This window comes from Danio rerio, chromosome 17, assembly GCF_049306965.1.
Source record: "Danio rerio strain Tuebingen ecotype United States chromosome 17, GRCz12tu, whole genome shotgun sequence".
In the NCBI taxonomy this organism is placed as follows: Eukaryota; Metazoa; Chordata; class Actinopteri; order Cypriniformes; family Danionidae; genus Danio; species Danio rerio.
In genome coordinates, this window is record NC_133192.1 from 55,879,240 (window position 1) to 55,896,675 (window position 17,436).

The 17,436-nt window shown below is 39.8% G+C and overlaps 1 protein-coding gene across 15 annotated transcripts in view; it reads right to left on the reverse strand.

The window, feature by feature from the left end:
* col12a1a (collagen, type XII, alpha 1a) overlaps nt 1–17,436 on the reverse strand; it is a 195,770-nt gene that overhangs the window by 36,967 nt on the left and 141,367 nt on the right. For all 15 annotated transcript variants that reach the window (XM_073927625.1, XM_073927624.1, XM_073927627.1 and 12 more), the window contains 5 exons: nt 15,421–15,585; nt 12,549–12,587; nt 12,301–12,439; nt 7,432–7,574; nt 7,038–7,147 (listed from right to left, as the gene is read on the reverse strand). In XM_073927625.1, coding sequence (XP_073783726.1) covers nt 7,038–7,147; nt 7,432–7,574; nt 12,301–12,439; nt 12,549–12,587; nt 15,421–15,585 — 596 coding nt within the window. The remainder of the gene's footprint in view (nt 1–7,037; nt 7,148–7,431; nt 7,575–12,300; nt 12,440–12,548; nt 12,588–15,420; nt 15,586–17,436) is intronic.

Consider the following 17,436-nt stretch of genomic DNA (forward strand, 5'->3'; position numbering starts at 1 on the left):
GCTGCGACTGACTACTTAAATATAGCGGGTTTGGTCTCTCATGTCACAAATGCAATGAAGCTAATAGTGACGATTCTCTTTGACCAGCCGGTGATCAGCAGTGCATATACAGCATATTTTGGTAAAATTCACTAAGAAACCCACACAAAGTGGTAATAAAAGAAGCAGGTACAAGGTATAGAGTGCAGTGGGAAAACCGCCAAAAAGCAGCCTGATCTCACGAGAAAACGTAAATATTTTACGTTTTGCTAGTTTAGTAGCTAATTTGTACGAATTCGTACAAGTTCAATCATACGAAAATGTACGATTTTAAAAAGAAGGCGTGGTATTCAACCTCACCCCTAAACCCAACCGTCATTGGGTGATCAGCAAATCGTACTAAATTATACGAATCAGATTGTACGAATTGATCCGAAATAACCACTAATTAAAAAAGTTTCGAATTGCCGTGAGATTGCGTTGGCCAAAAGTGAGCCGTACCAAACCAAACTGCACTATATCATTCAATGGAAAACTTCTGTTCGGTTATGATGGATGTGCGGATATTTATAAAATTAGAACAATAATAATAGAGTAATAGCTAACAGGAGTATTGTGAATTGATCTTTAACAAAACTGAGAGAAGTTTTTAATTGTAAAGAACTTCCTCAACTTTCTAAAGGTTTCCTAAAACCCCAAGGTTTCCTTTTCATGTCTGCAGTCTGTAATTTGGTGGCCAGAGTGGTCAGTTAATCACCATCCTTACTCAGTATTGTTGATCTGTGCTCAGTCTATGGTCTGCCAGCGCCTGCTGAACATACAGCAGGAAACAGAGAAAAGCAGTGCAGCTCGGCATCAACCCTGGACCACAAACCACTTCTCATTATCACAATCCAGACTACATGACATCACATTGTTGATGAAGTCACTGTAATGATGTCTATGGGTGAGCCTCATGCAAACAATCACAACAAATTCAGTTTCTTTTTATTTATTTATTTTTGGTATATTCTCATTATTATTGCTGATGATTCAATTACTAAATGACATTTCTATACCGTAATAAAATATTTGGTTATTTTAAGTACTTATGTTCTCTATTAACTATTGGCTTATTTACTGCCTATTATTATTATTTTTTTAAAAAGATTTATTTTTGGCCTTTTTGCCTTTATTAGATAGGACAGTATTGAGACAGGAAGTGAAGTGGGAGAGAGAGAGAGGGGGTAGGGAAATGTCGTTGAGCCGGGATTCGAACTCGCGACGCCCTGACGTGCTATTGCATGATATGTCGGCACGCTAACCACTAGTCCCCACAGCGGAATGAACCGCCAACTTATCCAGCATATGTTTTAAGCAGCGGATGCCCTTTCACCCGCAACCCAACACTGGGAAACACCCATACACAATCTTTAACACATATACTATGGCCAAATTAGCTTATTCAATTCACCTATAGCGCATATCTTTGGACAGTGGGGGAATCCGGAGAACCCTGAGGAAACCCACACGAATTCGGACAGAACATGCAAACTCCACACAGAAATGTCAACTGACCCAGCCGGGGCTCGAATCAGCAACCTTTTTTGCTGTGAGGTGATCGTGCACCACTGCGCAACCGTAACGCCTTTATTATTATTTATTATGTACAAATTCTGCATGATCTTATTCTACACAATACCTTAATCATAGTTAATAGTTTATTACTAGCGAAAACTGTACCTTAAATTAAAGTGTGACCAAAAGTGCATGTAAAATACTTCATTGATGCTTAAAAACTTAAGAATTTATATAAGACATTATTGCTAATATCACATTATTGACACCTGTGTGGAACTAGGCAATTGTTTGAGCAACATTGTTTTTTCCTTTAATTTCTGAAATTAAATCTTAAAGCCCAAAGTATTCTTCTTTATTTTATTTGTACACTAGTGTACAGTACATTCATGCAAACGGGCAGCGTAGTTTTTAAATTACTCTCCAATTTATTGAATATACAAAACCAAGCTCAATTTAAATTAATGTTCTCATAGCGTTCTCATTAGGTTATAGTTTTATTATGGTAGCTTGAAAAGCCAACATACGGTTATCTCACGGAAACTTCTTTGACTTAACATTGGGTCAAACTTTGTGACCTCATTACTTTGCATCAGACTGTCCTACAGACTTCTAACTGGGCTCATTTAACTCAGTCTAGCCAGCAGCCAATTACCGATGACCTTTAGACTTACTAGCCACTCCCTAGCAACCACTTACAACACTCTAGCAACTGTTTTATAAACTATGACTAGCTGTTATTACACATGCTAGTAGTTTTAACATGCTACTGACATGCTAATCTTGCTAGAAACATGCTAATGACATGCTAGTCATGCTAGTGCATGCTAATTCATGCTAACAACATGCTATAATCATGCTAATTTTAATTTTAATGTTCTTAGCCTGTTTAAAATATCCAGTTTTTAGAAAGTTTTATGTATCAATGTTACATTAATGTCCCCAGAATGTTATTTAGAACATTATTAGAGTGTTTCATCTAAATAATATTAATATTTTAAGAATGTTTCCCTAACGTCCTCAGGAAATGATAACAATGTTATTGTGGAAAGCTCTTAGAATGTTAAATATGTCCATCTTTTTAGATGATTAATAAAGGGACGAAGCCGAAACGAAAATTAAAGAATAAATATAAACACTAGTTTTTGGTTATAATAATGGTATTGAAAACATTTTCATGTTTCAGTCTCATGTTATATTAATGTTCTCAGAAGGTTATCCTTATTGACTATCCTTCAACTTAGTCCCAGATTAATCAGGGTTCATCACAGCGGAATGAACTGCCAATTATTCTTGCATATGTTTCAAATAGTGGATGCTCTTCCTCTCATGTTATTTAAAAAATATTAGAATATTACCAATACATTATTGTAATGTTCTGTAAGTTATAAAAGCTATTGTTGACGTTTCTTTAAATGTTAAAAGCATCCAGTTTTTTATCCAAATTATAACCTTTTTTTTTAAATATCGTTATTTAAAACATTTTCATAATGTCTTATTTCTGTCTTGATGCTCAGGATGATGTACTTTCAAGTGTCCCCTTCAGACATCTTTCATGTGTGGTCATAAAATTAGCACATCTTGAAATCTGATTAGCCAGCGATGCTCTTACTAGACCAAATCCCAGCTAGCATAATTTACAGTCTCCTGCTTGTCAGACGGTTTTTACATTAGCAATTCAGCTATGCCAGCGGTCATTTGGGACGTACATGACAGAATGATGACATGTTCAGCTTTAAAGAGACTCAGCGTGTGCTTAAACCAACCTCTGAGAAAGCAAACCCCTTTATACAAAAACAACATCATTACCCTCCACTTTTACAACATCTTCAATAGGAATGATTGATGTTCCTCTGCTTTCACGAACCCCAATCTGCTGTTGCACAAACCTACGGCTATGAACTAACTTGTAGTAATGGCTGGCGGGTGAACGGGCTAAAGCTCTGTGTGCACCATATGGGCTGTTAAACGTCTCGATTTAAAGCACAAGGCAAAAATCAACAGTGACAAATCTTTCATTGAGCTCCAAGCAGCGAAACCGTGTCTTTGGTTGGAAACTGAATTTATCAGCCAAGAGCTATAACACGAGGCATTTCTTCCAAAATCGTTACACTCTACCAAACAAACTTTACTACTTAGCAGGGACTAATATCCATCCAGAGAAATCCCTCACCGTTCTTAGTATGCTGTATCTGGCGATGTTTAAAAAAGGACACTTTGAGTTCAAACCAATTAACCTATTCATATTCATAAGACATTGAGTTAGGGATACATCCAGGAAGTTGTTATCGCAGAATAAAGCCTGACAGGCTTATCGGCATTTTAACGCAAAGCAGAGAACTGTTTTGTAAAACTGAGGGGTATATTCTTCAAAAACTGAATCTAATGTATCCTGCTTATTACATATAAGGCTGCTTGCCACAAAACATAAAAGTTAGACACAAAGCGTTGCTCTAAGGCGTATTAATTCTTTATTTACTCTTTATTTTAACACAAAGGTGACAGAAACGAAAGCAGCTGAATAGAGCTGATAGAGTAAACACTAACCTGAATGTTATTCAGTCACGAGATGGCGGCAAGCAGTCAAAAGTGCAAAGCTGACAGAAATGAAAATGGCTAACAGAGTATACACTAACCTGCGCATTATTCAGACACAAGATGACGACAAACAGTCAAAAACCAAAGCTGACAGAACATACAACAGCTGATGGAGTATATACTAACCTGTGCATTATTCAGACACAAGATGACGACAAACAGTCAAAAACCAAAGCTGACAGAACACACAACAGCTGATGGAGTATATACTAACCTGTGCATTATTCAGACACAAGATGGCGACAAACAGTCAAAAACCAAAGCTGACAGAACATACAACAGCTGATGGAGTATACACTAACATGTGCATTATTCAGACACAAGATGGCGTTAACAGTCAAAAACCAAAGCTGACAGAAACGAAAACAGCTGATGGAGTATACACTAACCTGCGCATTATTCAGAAACAAGATGGCGCTAACAGTCAAAAACCAAAGCTGACAGAAACTAAAATAGCTGATGGAGTATACACTAACCTACACATTATTCAGACACAAGATGGCGGCAAGCAGTCAAAAACACAGAGCTGACAGAAATGAAAACAGCTAATGGAGTATACACTAACATGTGCATTATTCAGACACAAGATGACGACAAACAGTCAAAAACCAAAGCTGACAGAACATACAACAGCTGATGGAGTATATACTAACCTGTGCATTATTCAGACACAAGATGACGACAAACAGTCAAAAACCAAAGCTGACAGAACACACAACAGCTGATGGAGTATATACTAACCTGTGCATTATTCAGACACAAGATGGCGACAAACAGTCAAAAACCAAAGCTGACAGAACATACAACAGCTGATGGAGTATACACTAACCTGCGCATTATTCAGAAACAAGATGGCGTTAACAGTCAAAAACCAAAGCTGACAGAAACGAAAACAGCTGAGGGAGTATACACTAACCTGCGCATTATTCAGAAACAAGATGGCGCTAACAGTCAAAAACCAAAGCTGACAGAAACTAAAATAGCTGATGGAGTATACACTAACCTACACATTATTCAGACACAAGATGGCGGCAAGCAGTCAAAAACACAGAGCTGACAGAAATGAAAACAGCTAATGGAGTATACACTAACATGTGCATTATTCAGACACAAGATGGCGGCAAACAGTCTAACATGCAAAGCTGCCAGAAATGAAACCAACTGATGGAGTATACACTAACCTGCACATTATTCAGACACAAGATCGAGGCAAACATTCAAAAACGCAAAGCTAATAGTAACGAAAACAACTGATGGAGTATACACTAACCTGCACATTATTCAGACACAAGATGGCGGCAAACACATCAGAAATGCAAAGTTGAGAAAAATTAAACTAGCTGATGGAGTATACACTAACCTGCACATTATTCAGACAAAAACACAAGGCTGACAGAAATGATAACAGCTGATGGAGTATACACTAACCTGCGCATTATTCAGACACAAGATGGAGACAAACAGCCAAAAACACAAAGCTGACAGAAACGAAAACCGCTAATGGAGTATACATTAACCTACACATTATTCAGACACAAGATGGAGTCAAACTGCGAAAAACCAAGGCTGACAGAAACAAAAACAGCTAATGTAGTATACACTAACCTGTGCATTATTCAGACACAAGATGGTGCCAAACAGTCTAACATGCAAAGCTAAGAGAAATGAACTTAGCTTATGGAGTATACACTAACCTGCGCATTATTCAGTCACAAGATAGTGGTAAACAGTCAAAAAATGCAAAGCTGACAGAAACTAAACTGGTTGAATGGAGTATATACTAACCTGCATATTATTCATTCACAAGACGCCACCAAATAGTCAAAAAAAAGAATAAAAAACAGCAACATTCCAGACAAGCAGATACAATAGAAAGATACATTCACTGACAGTCAAGGTAATTCCCAAATTATAATAACATTATTTATTTATTTATTAGGGTTTTTTCAGCTTTATTGTATAGAACAGTAGAGTTCAGACAATAAAGTGTGGGCAACAGAAAGAGGGGAACAGGATTGGCAAAGGACCTTGAGCCAGGACTCGAACTCGGGTCGCTGTAAGCAGTGATATATGACAGCGCACTTAACCACTAGGCTATTAGCACCTACATAATAACTTTATTTAAAGCAATATCAATCTCAGGTTATTATGATGTCCTCAGAACATTATTAGAACATTCCATTTACGTTATAATAATGTTCTCAGAATGTTTTTCTTTCAGCATTATGAGAACATTGATCAAAAACAACTAACATCCTAAAAATGTTCCAAGAATGTTGCTCTAAAACCCTTTTTCTACTTTAAAGGTGCCCTATTGTGCCCGCTTTTTACACTATATAAAATTAGTCTCTGATGTCCCTAGGATGTGTATATGAAGTTTCAGCTCAAAATATTAAACAAATAATGCTTTATAGCTCTGAAACTGCCTCTTTTGGGCTTTGATACAAATTGTGCCATTTTGGTGACTGTCGCTTTAAATTCAAATGAGATTGTACTTTTTTTTAAAGAGGGTGGAGCTACAAATTTCTATGTCTGCATAGTGGCAAATTCAAAAACAATCCTATGCTAATGAGGGAGAGATGGTCACTAATTTGGCGGGGATTTCCCTCTCTGATGACACGTAAAAAAGGAGAATGTCAATCAAATTGATTCTGCAAACTATTTTTATCAAGTGTGATCATAAAAAAAATAAAACTGATACATTTTTACCATTAGAAGCTGGTTATATTCACAGACTTTTGCCACACAATTGTATTTAAACCCCTTATAAAAGTGATATTTGCATAATAGGTCCCCTTTAATAATGTTGCAAGCTTTTACACAACTTTTAGGGAATGTTATGGAATGTTCTGAGATAGCCTGGTTAGCGATATAGTCAACTGAAGTAAGTAAAATCCCTTTACCTTGTGGAAACTGCCGTGGAAAATCTTCTTCACGTGGTCGTTATCAAAGGAGACTTTCTGAATTTCCCCTCTAGTGTCTTTATTGTAGAAGGAGATCACTCTGCTGGAGGCTGAAAAACAAAACACACTCGTACAGATGGCCTACACCCGAGCAAAAATGACACAAAAACAACAAAATAACAAAGAATTTCCTCGCTCATTTGAACTTGATGCTCGAAAACACTTGATTATGCGTTTCTCAGCAATTACGCCTATAAATCACTGCAAATCTGGAACCCATTTAGAGCGTTTCTGTTTCTGAGTAAGATTTAGCAGACGGACTACACACACACACACACACACACACACACACATATACACACATATTAGAGAGTAAAGATAAAAACTGGCTTACGGTCAATGGTGAGCCCGACCTCAGGGTTATTGTTCTTATCTGAGATCTGCCATAAATCAAACGCATCCTTGCCGGTGTCCGGGAGCAGACGGAAGAGGAGGATGAGGGTGTAGGATGGAGGAAGACCATCTGGATGGATTTCCCTTTAAATAAAACAACATTTATTATTGCACAGAATGTTATCAGGCATCCTGCAGTCAAATCATGTGACAATGCAAAATATGACCTGTACATGATGGAAACTTAGCATGTGTAATGAAATGTAATGTAATGTGTATTTATGTAGCGCATTTATTATGTACGGCCATACACTCAAAGAGCTTCACAATCATGAAGGGATTGCGGGGGTGGAGTCCTCTCCACACCCTCACTAGTGTGCGGCATCCACATGGATGATGCGACGGCAGCCCCAGGACAACGACGCCAGTGCGCTCATCACACACCAGCCAATGATGGAATGGAGAGACAGCAATAGAGCCAATTCAGTAGATGGGGGTAGTTCGGGGGTCTTGACACACAACTCAGTGAATACACTCCACTTCAGGGCGTAGGCAAACCTCATCGAGGGGGCTCTAGCCTGAGTGATGGTATTAACCACCATTATCGGTAGGTTACCCAAGTCTTCCTCACGTCTAAGGACCACATGTGGAAGTTCCAAAGATCGGGGCGAGGGTTTCAGATGTTGCTCTGTCCCTGAGAGAGTAGATCCTCTACCAAAGGGATCTGCCAGGGGAGGGCCATCAAGAGGAGGAAGAGTTCTGATATCCAGGTCCGGTTGGGCCAGAGAGGTGCAACTAGCAAGACTTGCTCCTTTTCCTCCCTGAACTTGCACAGTAACTGCGCGAGAAAGATCACTGGGGGAGACACATATTTGCGCATGCCACGAGATCAGCTGTGTGCCAGTGCATCCGTGCCGAGAGAGAGTCCTTGGTCAGGGAAAAAAACACTGGCAATTAGCGTTTCAGGGGGAAACAAACAGATCAATCTGCGCTTCCCTGAATCACGCCCATTTCAGCTGAACAGACAGGAGTCACATGACAACTCGAACGCCTAAAAACTTGTAAATTAAGAGACCGCTGTTATTTTAAGAGGAAATTTAGCATCAAGATCAAGTTGGGAATTACTTCAGAAGATCAGCGCGATCGAAGAATCATTATTCAGAGGATGATATTATTGTGTTAAGCCTGCTTTATACTTCTGCGTCAAGTGACCGGCGTGACCCACGGCGCATGCAACGAGCGTAGCTGTGCATTTATACTTCTGCGCGCTGTCTCTGTTGGTCTGCATTAACACTTCTGAAACGCTAGTTGGCAGTGAGGTGTAAATGTTCCTCTGTGTCGAGTTTCTTCTCTGCTGTTTTGCTTTTCCTGAACACTTCCTGGTACAAGTGGCTCAAACTCGCTCATTTTGAGGCAGGAACCGGCGGGCGTGCAACAACTTTAACTATGAGGTAAACACAAAACAAAACTTTCCATCAGGAGCTCCTTCACGGGACTCCACACTTGTAAACAATCGCTCCATTGGGCTCGCGTCCAGCTTGCGGCATTCACGCAGCTCTCGGTCCTGCCCAGACTCGTCAGCGCTACCAAGCTGACCAATCACAGAGCTTGTGCTACGCGTCGTTGCGACGTGTAGTTACAATTTTTGAGAGGTGCACGTCAGCGATGCCGACGGTCACGGCGAAGGGCTATGCGTCAGCGCCGTAGCATACGCCGGCGTTTGACGCAGATGTATAAATCAGCCTTTACACAGCATTAATTGAGGTTGGTGTCGTGATCTTGTTCTCTTCAAGTGAGCAAGCAAATTAGCTATAGCAGTTAAAATGTTATTGGATTTGAAGGACAGTTGTTTATTTTTCTTGGTGACTTCAAATATGAAATTTACTGTAAGCTTGGCAAACAGTTTTTCGAGAATATGATGTTTTCCCATTCAAACAGAAAGTAATAGAGGTGTTTTAAAGATGGTCGCCGAGTGAAACGACTTAGCTATTTGTCACTGTATAGACACGTTTGAAAATGTTTCAAAACCTTGAAACATTTGCTTTGACTGTTTTAGTGCTTTTCAAAACCTCGCTCTGCCCACCAATATTTATTAATCTAATGATTCTGTATACCAGGGCCGGTGTTCTGCAAAGTTTAGTTTCAACCCTAATCAGACACACCCAGGCTAGTCAAGCTCTTACTAGGCTTTCTAGAAACATCCATGCAGGTTTGTTAAGGCAAGTTGGAGCTAAAATCCGCAGGACACCGGCCCTCCAGGACCAAGTTTGGACACCTCTGCTCATTACAATCTATGAAATATTGGCATATATAACAACAAATGTAAATAAAACCATTGTTTACTTCTGTGTTTGGAACAAAGTGCTTCTTTTCACCGTAGTGGATATTTTTCTATTTACTTTTCACTGCTATATGATGGAATAAAGTCCAATATCATGGACAGCAAGCTTAACATGTTGTGAACCCCCAAAAACATGACCTGACAAGTGAAGTCTATTAAAACAAACATATTGAACAAAGGGTTAACTGGTGGTGCAGTGAAACCAGACATAATTTACAAAAGCGCAGAAGAGATTCATGTACTGTCCTCAGAGAAAAACACAAACAGACTCGCAGCCTTGAGAAAGCGCAACATACTGAAAGTGTTTTTCCCTCCTCTGGTGCGCAAAATGTTTCCATTTGAACAGCTGCTTGCCCACGCACTAATACAAATCATTAGAGACGAATAAATCAGACTTGCTTTTTCACAGAGCTTCAGCTACACTTCTTAATCTATACTTAGTCTTTCATTTCTCATCAGCGGTTACAAGTGTTTTCTTTTTTATAATTTTAATAATTTCTAATTCAGTTTTAAAGGTCCCATCAAAATAAAATTAAATGTTTTAAATGTTAGTATCAATATTGCTAGTTCTTAAAATATCTATAAGCCAGTCTGCACCAAAACAGTGAAAAACTTCACATTTAGGGGATGAACAAACATGTAAAGCATATAGTCTCATAGTATTCACAGCCTTTGGCGTGAAGCTCTAAATTTAACTCTGGTACATTCTGTTTCCACTGATCATTCTTGACATGTTTCAGCAGCTTCATTGGAGTTCACCTGTGGTAAACTCAGTTGATTGACATGCACTGTCAACTTTGGGAGCTTATATAGACAGGTGTATGCCTTTTCAAATTATGTCCAAAGCACAAACCAAGCATGAAGACAAAGGAATTGTCTGTAGACCTCCGAGACCGGATTGTCTCGAGGCACAAGGCTGAGGAAGGTTATAGAATAATTTCTGCTGCTCTGAAAGTTCCAATGAGCCCAGCGGCCCTCCATCATCCAAAAGCGGAAGATGTTTAGAACCACCAGGACTCTTCCCAGAGCTGGCCGTCCATCTAAGCTGAGTGATCGGGGGAGAAGGGCCTTAGTCAGGGAGGTGATCAATAACCTGATGGTCACTCTGTCTGAGCTCCAGCGTTCTTTTGTGGAGAGAGGAGAACCTTACAGAAGGACAACCATCTGTGCAGCAATCCACCAAACAGGCCTGTATGGTATAGAGTGGCCAGACGGAAGCCACTTCTTGCCTAGAATTTGCGAAAAGGCATCTAAAGGACTCTCAGACCATAAGAAACTAAATTCTCTGGTCTGATGAATTTAAAATCGAACTCTTTGGAGTGAATGCCAGGCGTTATGTTTGGAGAAAACCAGGCAGCACTCATCACCAGGCTAATACCATCCTTACAGTGAAGCATGGTGGTGGCAGCATCATGCTGTGGGGATGTTTTTCAGCAGCAGGAACTGGAAGACTAGTCAGGATAGAGGGAAAGATGAATGCAGCAATGTACAGAGACATCCTGAATGAAGACCTGCTTCAGAGTGCTCTTGACCTCAGACTGGGGCGACGGTAAAAGATTAGCAGGACAATGACCCAAAGCACACCGCCAAAATATCAATGGAGTGGCTTCACAACAACTCGGTGAATGCCCTTGAGTGGCCCAGCGAGAGCCCAGACCTAAATCCTATTGAACTTCTTTGGAGAGATCTGAAAATGGCTGTACACCGTCACTTTCCATCCAACCTGATAGAGCTTGAGAGGTCCTGCAAAGAGGAATGAGCAAACATTCCCAAAGACAGGTGTGCCAAGCTTGTGGCATCATATTCAAAAAGACTTGAGGCTGTAATCGCTGCCAAAGGTGCATCAACAAAGTATTGAGCAAAGGCTGTGAATACTGATGTACATCTGATTTTCAGGTTTTTATTTTTTATAAATTTGCAACAATTTAAAAAATAATTTTTTCACAATGTCATTATGGGGGATTGTGTGTAGAATGTTATGTATATATAATTATTATGTCATTAAATAATGATATTTTTAACTAATTGCTAAAATATAAATTCAGGTTTATTTCAGTTAATAAAAGCTTTTCTGTTTTGTTAAGAAAGTGTTTTCAATAAAAATAAATAAAGTTTAAAACACTATTGCAACTAAAAATGCTTCATTTTTCCAAACATTAATGCAGCTGGTTGGCAGCAGCTTCTGCTTGGACTTTTCTTTCACACTTCAGTCAAGCCAAAGCAAACTCCAACATCTCCTCAAACATAGCAGAAGTCAGCTTCATCCTCCCCAGTTTAATCATGAGAACATCTTTAATGAGTTCACTGGAAACTTCTGCAACATCTGACACTTCATTCACTTCAACTACATACAAACAACAAGAAAAGCTTTGGGGAAACTATAGACTGCCGAAACCATAGACTGCAGAAACCATAGACTGCAAGGCCTCTGAAGGTGGTTAAAATAATTGCAATCCCCCAACCACCATTACAGTCTATAGGGGATCTGCTCAGAAAACCCCAAAACACATGCTCTACTGTCAGACCTACTTTGTTGGCTGGGAAATGAAGGCGTCCTTATGGAGTCTGTATGCGATGAAGCTGTTGAAGGAGCCGGTTTCCAGAGAGACGCCGTTCATGCCTGCGTAGGTCTTGTCAGTGATGTTGAAAGCTTCCAGCATCCTGAAGCCTGAATGTTTTTGTGGAAACATCAATAAAGAGATGCATTAGTGTGTGATGATGGAGGAAAACAGGACTATGGTAATTTATAGACTTTTTAAATGGAAAGTTTTTCTGACCTGGTGATGTGAATCCATTGAGGTAAATCAAAGGGCATGCTGCAAAATAAAAGTTTTCTCTTTTACGTGTGTCTTTTGTGATAGGAATAACGTGAATAATGCAGACTACAAAGCCTTGTTTCCAATGAGCGGTACCGTTTAGTACAGTACAATTCTAAAATGTACTATGTACAATGTACAAATGTGATCGTACGAATGAATACGAATAAAACCTGAACCAAAAACTTACATTGTGTGAAGAGCAATGTTATGCTCTGTTCTTAGGCTTCGAAAAGTTTTTTTGAGAAAACTTGGAAGGTTTAATTGAAGTGTATCGTTTTATTGTATAGTATCCCTGCTGAAAAATCCAGCTTAAACCAGCCTAGGCTGGTTGGCTGGTTTTAGCTGGTCGACCAGGCTGGTTTTAGAGGGGTTTTGGCCACTTCCAGGCTGGTTTCAGCCATTTCCAGCCTGGTCTTAGCTGGTCAGGCTGGGAGATGACCAGCTAAAACCAGCTTGATCAGCCTAGCCAAGCTGGGAGTCTAGCCAAAACCAGCTATGTCCAGCTTAAACCAGGCTGGTCAAGCTGGTTTTAGCTGGATTTGGCTGGTCATTTTCCAACCAGCTAAGACCAGGCTGGAAATGGCTGGAAACCAGCCTGGAAATGGCCAAAACCCCTCTAAAACCAGGCTGGTCAACCAGCTAAAACCAGCCAACCAGCCTAGGCTGGTTTAAGCTGGATTTTTCAGCAGGGATTGTTTATTGTTTCATTGTATCATTTTGGAGCACCTACTGTAAACCTTGTTTTTCCTGACTAATTCAGGGATTGGTTTAAATCTCTGACAGACCATAGAGCGTGACATCCACTGCTGAGTTGCTTAAGCACATCAACGTCCTTGTGAGATCAAACTTGACAATAGCCCCTTTCACACAGTGATACCGGTAAATATCTGGAAAATTTCCGGAACGACTTTACCGGTATATTCAAAAAAGCGCTGTTCACACAGGCGAGGACGTTACAGAAATTTTCCGGAAAAGAGCATTCACACATCCATTCCAAAATACCGGTAAATTCTGACATCATTCACCACAAATGAGCTTTAAACGGCTGCGCTTCTATTTGTAAACATTTGACTAAATTACAGACTCTGTGGATGATCAATATTGTGAACAACTTTCGCAGGATCACTTTCGCATGTCGAGATGTTCATAATATGTGCGTGTGCAGGCACTCACCGGCTGTTTCACAGAAACACGCAAAGCTTGAAGGTAAACAAACAACGGCTTATCATAAGCATCTCATCGATGATTATTTACACAGTTGGCATTAAGAAGAACATATAAACGTGATCTGACTAACTTCTAGCAGCTAAATGTGTCTGGAAAAATATTCAAAGGCTTTTATTCTCACAAACCGCGCGGACGTAAATGCGTCTGACTGTTGTGATTGGCTAAAGCAGACGTCTCACGTCAGCACGTTCTAGACGTGCACCCGCCTATTACGGCAATCTTCCATCTGCATTCACACAGCGCAGCATTCCGGTAAATTGCCGGTAATGTTACAACTTCTCTTTCCGGAAAATAGCCAGAACCAATTTACCAGTATTTTCAAAAAGGACCTGTTCACACATACAACCTTTCCGGAAAATTGCCGGCAATTTTCCGGAAAGGTCTGTATGTGTGAAAGGGGCTAATGTTTACTTTGCTAGCGCACATTGTTATTCTTAGTGTGAACAATTATTTCATGCAAGTTAATCCACTGTAAAAATTAAAAGTTCATTTTGGTAATCTTCAGTCAAAATCTTCTGTGTTAGTAGTGGCGGAGCCTCTGTTTTGACGTCAGTTTGATACTTTAGTCACAATATTTTTAACCACGCCCTTATTTTTGTTAGTTTGCTTTAAGAAAATTTGCAAAAATAAAGCCCCGCCCCCTAATCACTATTCTGTTAGAAGTACCTCAACATACTGAAATAAAAGCCTGTGAACATCCGGTTCACAAGGACTTTAACTGCCCTCTGCCCATTTAAATCCTGCCACTTTCCAGTTATACAGTAATAATGTTGCCACCAGCCCTCCCCCAGCACACTTTTTGAAGAAATTTGCTCCATTAACTTCAAGTCAATAAATGTATTATAGTTATGTTATACAAGACTGAGCACTTGCTCACTCACCCTAGTTTATTCGCAAGACCTTTTTTTTTTTTACCTCAATCAACTTTGCTATTCAAGTTTCCAAGATGTGAGGTGAATTCTGCACTTTCCGCAATCCCATCACACATTTTGTGCTATTTGGAAATACGTTTATAATAGAGAGTTGGAATTCACTTTGCATGTAATCTACTCAATTCTTACGTAATACTTAATTTGCAATTTGTTGTGAACCAAGGATTAAACAGGGAACCATCAACAGCCCCTTAAACAACAATGGAGGACATACTCCAGATACTGTTCTTTTTTTGGCATGTGATATTTTTGTTGCTCAGGTCGACCATGGTTTATTGCTGTATAGGTTGTTGTTTTATTACTGTGTTGTATTTTAAAACGGCACTTCCTGTGTTGACGTTCCCCTGGCTTGTTGCATGCACATGTGGCGATTCCCTGTAAACCAATCAGCATTAAGCAGCGAGTCTAGTTCAGCTATTTTTGTACCATATTGTTATGTTAGGAACACTTTGGAAAGGTGGCAAAATAGTGGTGTAATAACAAAGTGTTATAATCATTTTGAAAATCATAATTGCTATATATATATATATATATATATATATATATATATATATATACACGACTTAACAAGCACATGGTTCGCTGTGTTTGTAATAATTCACGCCATATTGTACTGTACTGTACTGAACCATACTGCTCAGTGGAAATGAGCTGTAAGAATGATTTCCTACTGGACGTTGCCGTTTCACAGATGAACGTGATCAGGTTGTCTTGGATCTTGGCGAAAGCATCGAAGTTGTCGACGATAAAGACGTGTCTGTCACTGGGCTTGCTTCCAATGTTCCTCAGTTCATTAACGTCAATGTCAGCGACACCCACCACAAACACACTGTAACCTGTGGAAAACACAACAGCGAGACGTTAGAGTGTGCGCACTGATTTAATACGCTTAGTCAGTCAAAACATGTCAAGACTTACAGTAATTTCACTTCTGGTCAAATGTTTTGGATTAAATATGATTTTAGAACTTTTCAGAAGAAACTTCTTTTGTTATATTTGGCTGTATTATTGGATTAAAACAGTAAAACTGTGAAATATTATCACAGTTTCATATAACACTTTTCTATATGAATATCTTATGTAATTTATTCTTATACAAATCAAAATTTTCTAAATCATTACTTCGGTCTTACATCCAAGACACAAAGATGTATTGTCATTTTTGCTTACATTTACAGCAAGAAATGTGTGTGGACAGCAGTGCTATTTACCGTAAACCATTTTGTTATTGATATAAAATAAGTGTTAACTTATTTATGTTTGTATTCATTTAAGTTTATTTTAATTTTCATCTAATCTAATTCAGAAATACACCGAAATATCCTCTGATAATGGCATTTTTGGTATTCACCAGAGAGTGAAAAATGCTGTTGTGCCACATTGCACAGTGTTCAGCACGCTGGTTTCACTCTCCCTCCAGCCATAGTCACCAAACCCAAGAGCAACAGAACGTACTGTCAAAGAGCGTGTGCGAACACCACCCTGCTGAAAAATCCAGCTTAAACCAGCCTAGGCTAGTTGGCTGGTTTTAGCTGGTTGACCAGGCTGGTTTTAGAGGGGTTTTGGCCATTTCCAGGCTGGTTTCCAGCCATTTCCAGCCTAGTCTTAGCTGGTCAGGCTGGAAAATGACCAGCTAAATCCAGCTAAAACCAGCTTGACCAGCCTGGTTTAAGCTGGACATAGCTGGTTTTAGCTGGGCTCCCAGCCTGGCTAAGCTGGTCGAGCTGGTTTTGGCTGGTCATCTCCCAGCCTGACCAGCTAAGACTAGGCTGGAAATGGCTGGAAACCAGCCTGGAAATGGCCAAAACACTCTAAAACCAGCCTGGTCGACCAGATAAAACCAGCTAACCAGCCTAGGCTGGTTTAAGCTGTTTTTTTTCAGCAGGGTGTCAAAGATCAAAATAGCACGTTATTCCACTCTGTGAATATTCCGCTCATGTACATGTTTACTTTTCTATGAATTAACAGCTCAAACACACATGCTCACCAGAAAAGTCCACCCAAATTATGTGCTGACAGGACATTTCAATGTAGTATACTTTTTCCTGCTGCTTAAAAATAGCGCTAATGTGCTGTCATGGCATGGGTTGTAGAATATCACCCCTGGACTCAGTATCAATGAAGCTTTACTGTCAATAAGATTTAAAACTTCGAATGAAGTAAAGTTTAATATATTAAACTAATTTAATCACGACCCTCCAATCAAAGGATCCTAATTCCCTATATATATCCTCTTTTCTTTCGAACTATCTTCATCTTAAAGAAACCCCCCCCCCCTCCCCTTCTTACACCTTTATCCAGAATAGGCAGCACAGTGGCCCAGCGACTAGCAAGAATTCCAATGGCTCTGACTCCTTGCTGGACCATCTGGCATTTCTGTGCATAGCTGGCATGTTCTTCTCGTGTCCGCGTGGGTTTCCCCCGGGTTCCCCTGTTTCCTCCCAAGGCACAAATATGCTTTACATTATAGACAAATTAAACCTAGGTCTCTTTTACTAGACGTCTCTCTCTCTCTCTCTCTCTCTCTCTCTCTCAGAAAGTTCACCTTGGCCTCAGCTGTGGGGGAGTTTTGAGATCGTCCTGAGCTCAATCTCCCCTCGCCCTGCAAAGGGAGGGAGCTCTGGACTCGAGGATCCCTTGAGCTCAGGGCTCACTCCTGGGATAGCATGCCAACCAAGCTTTTTGTA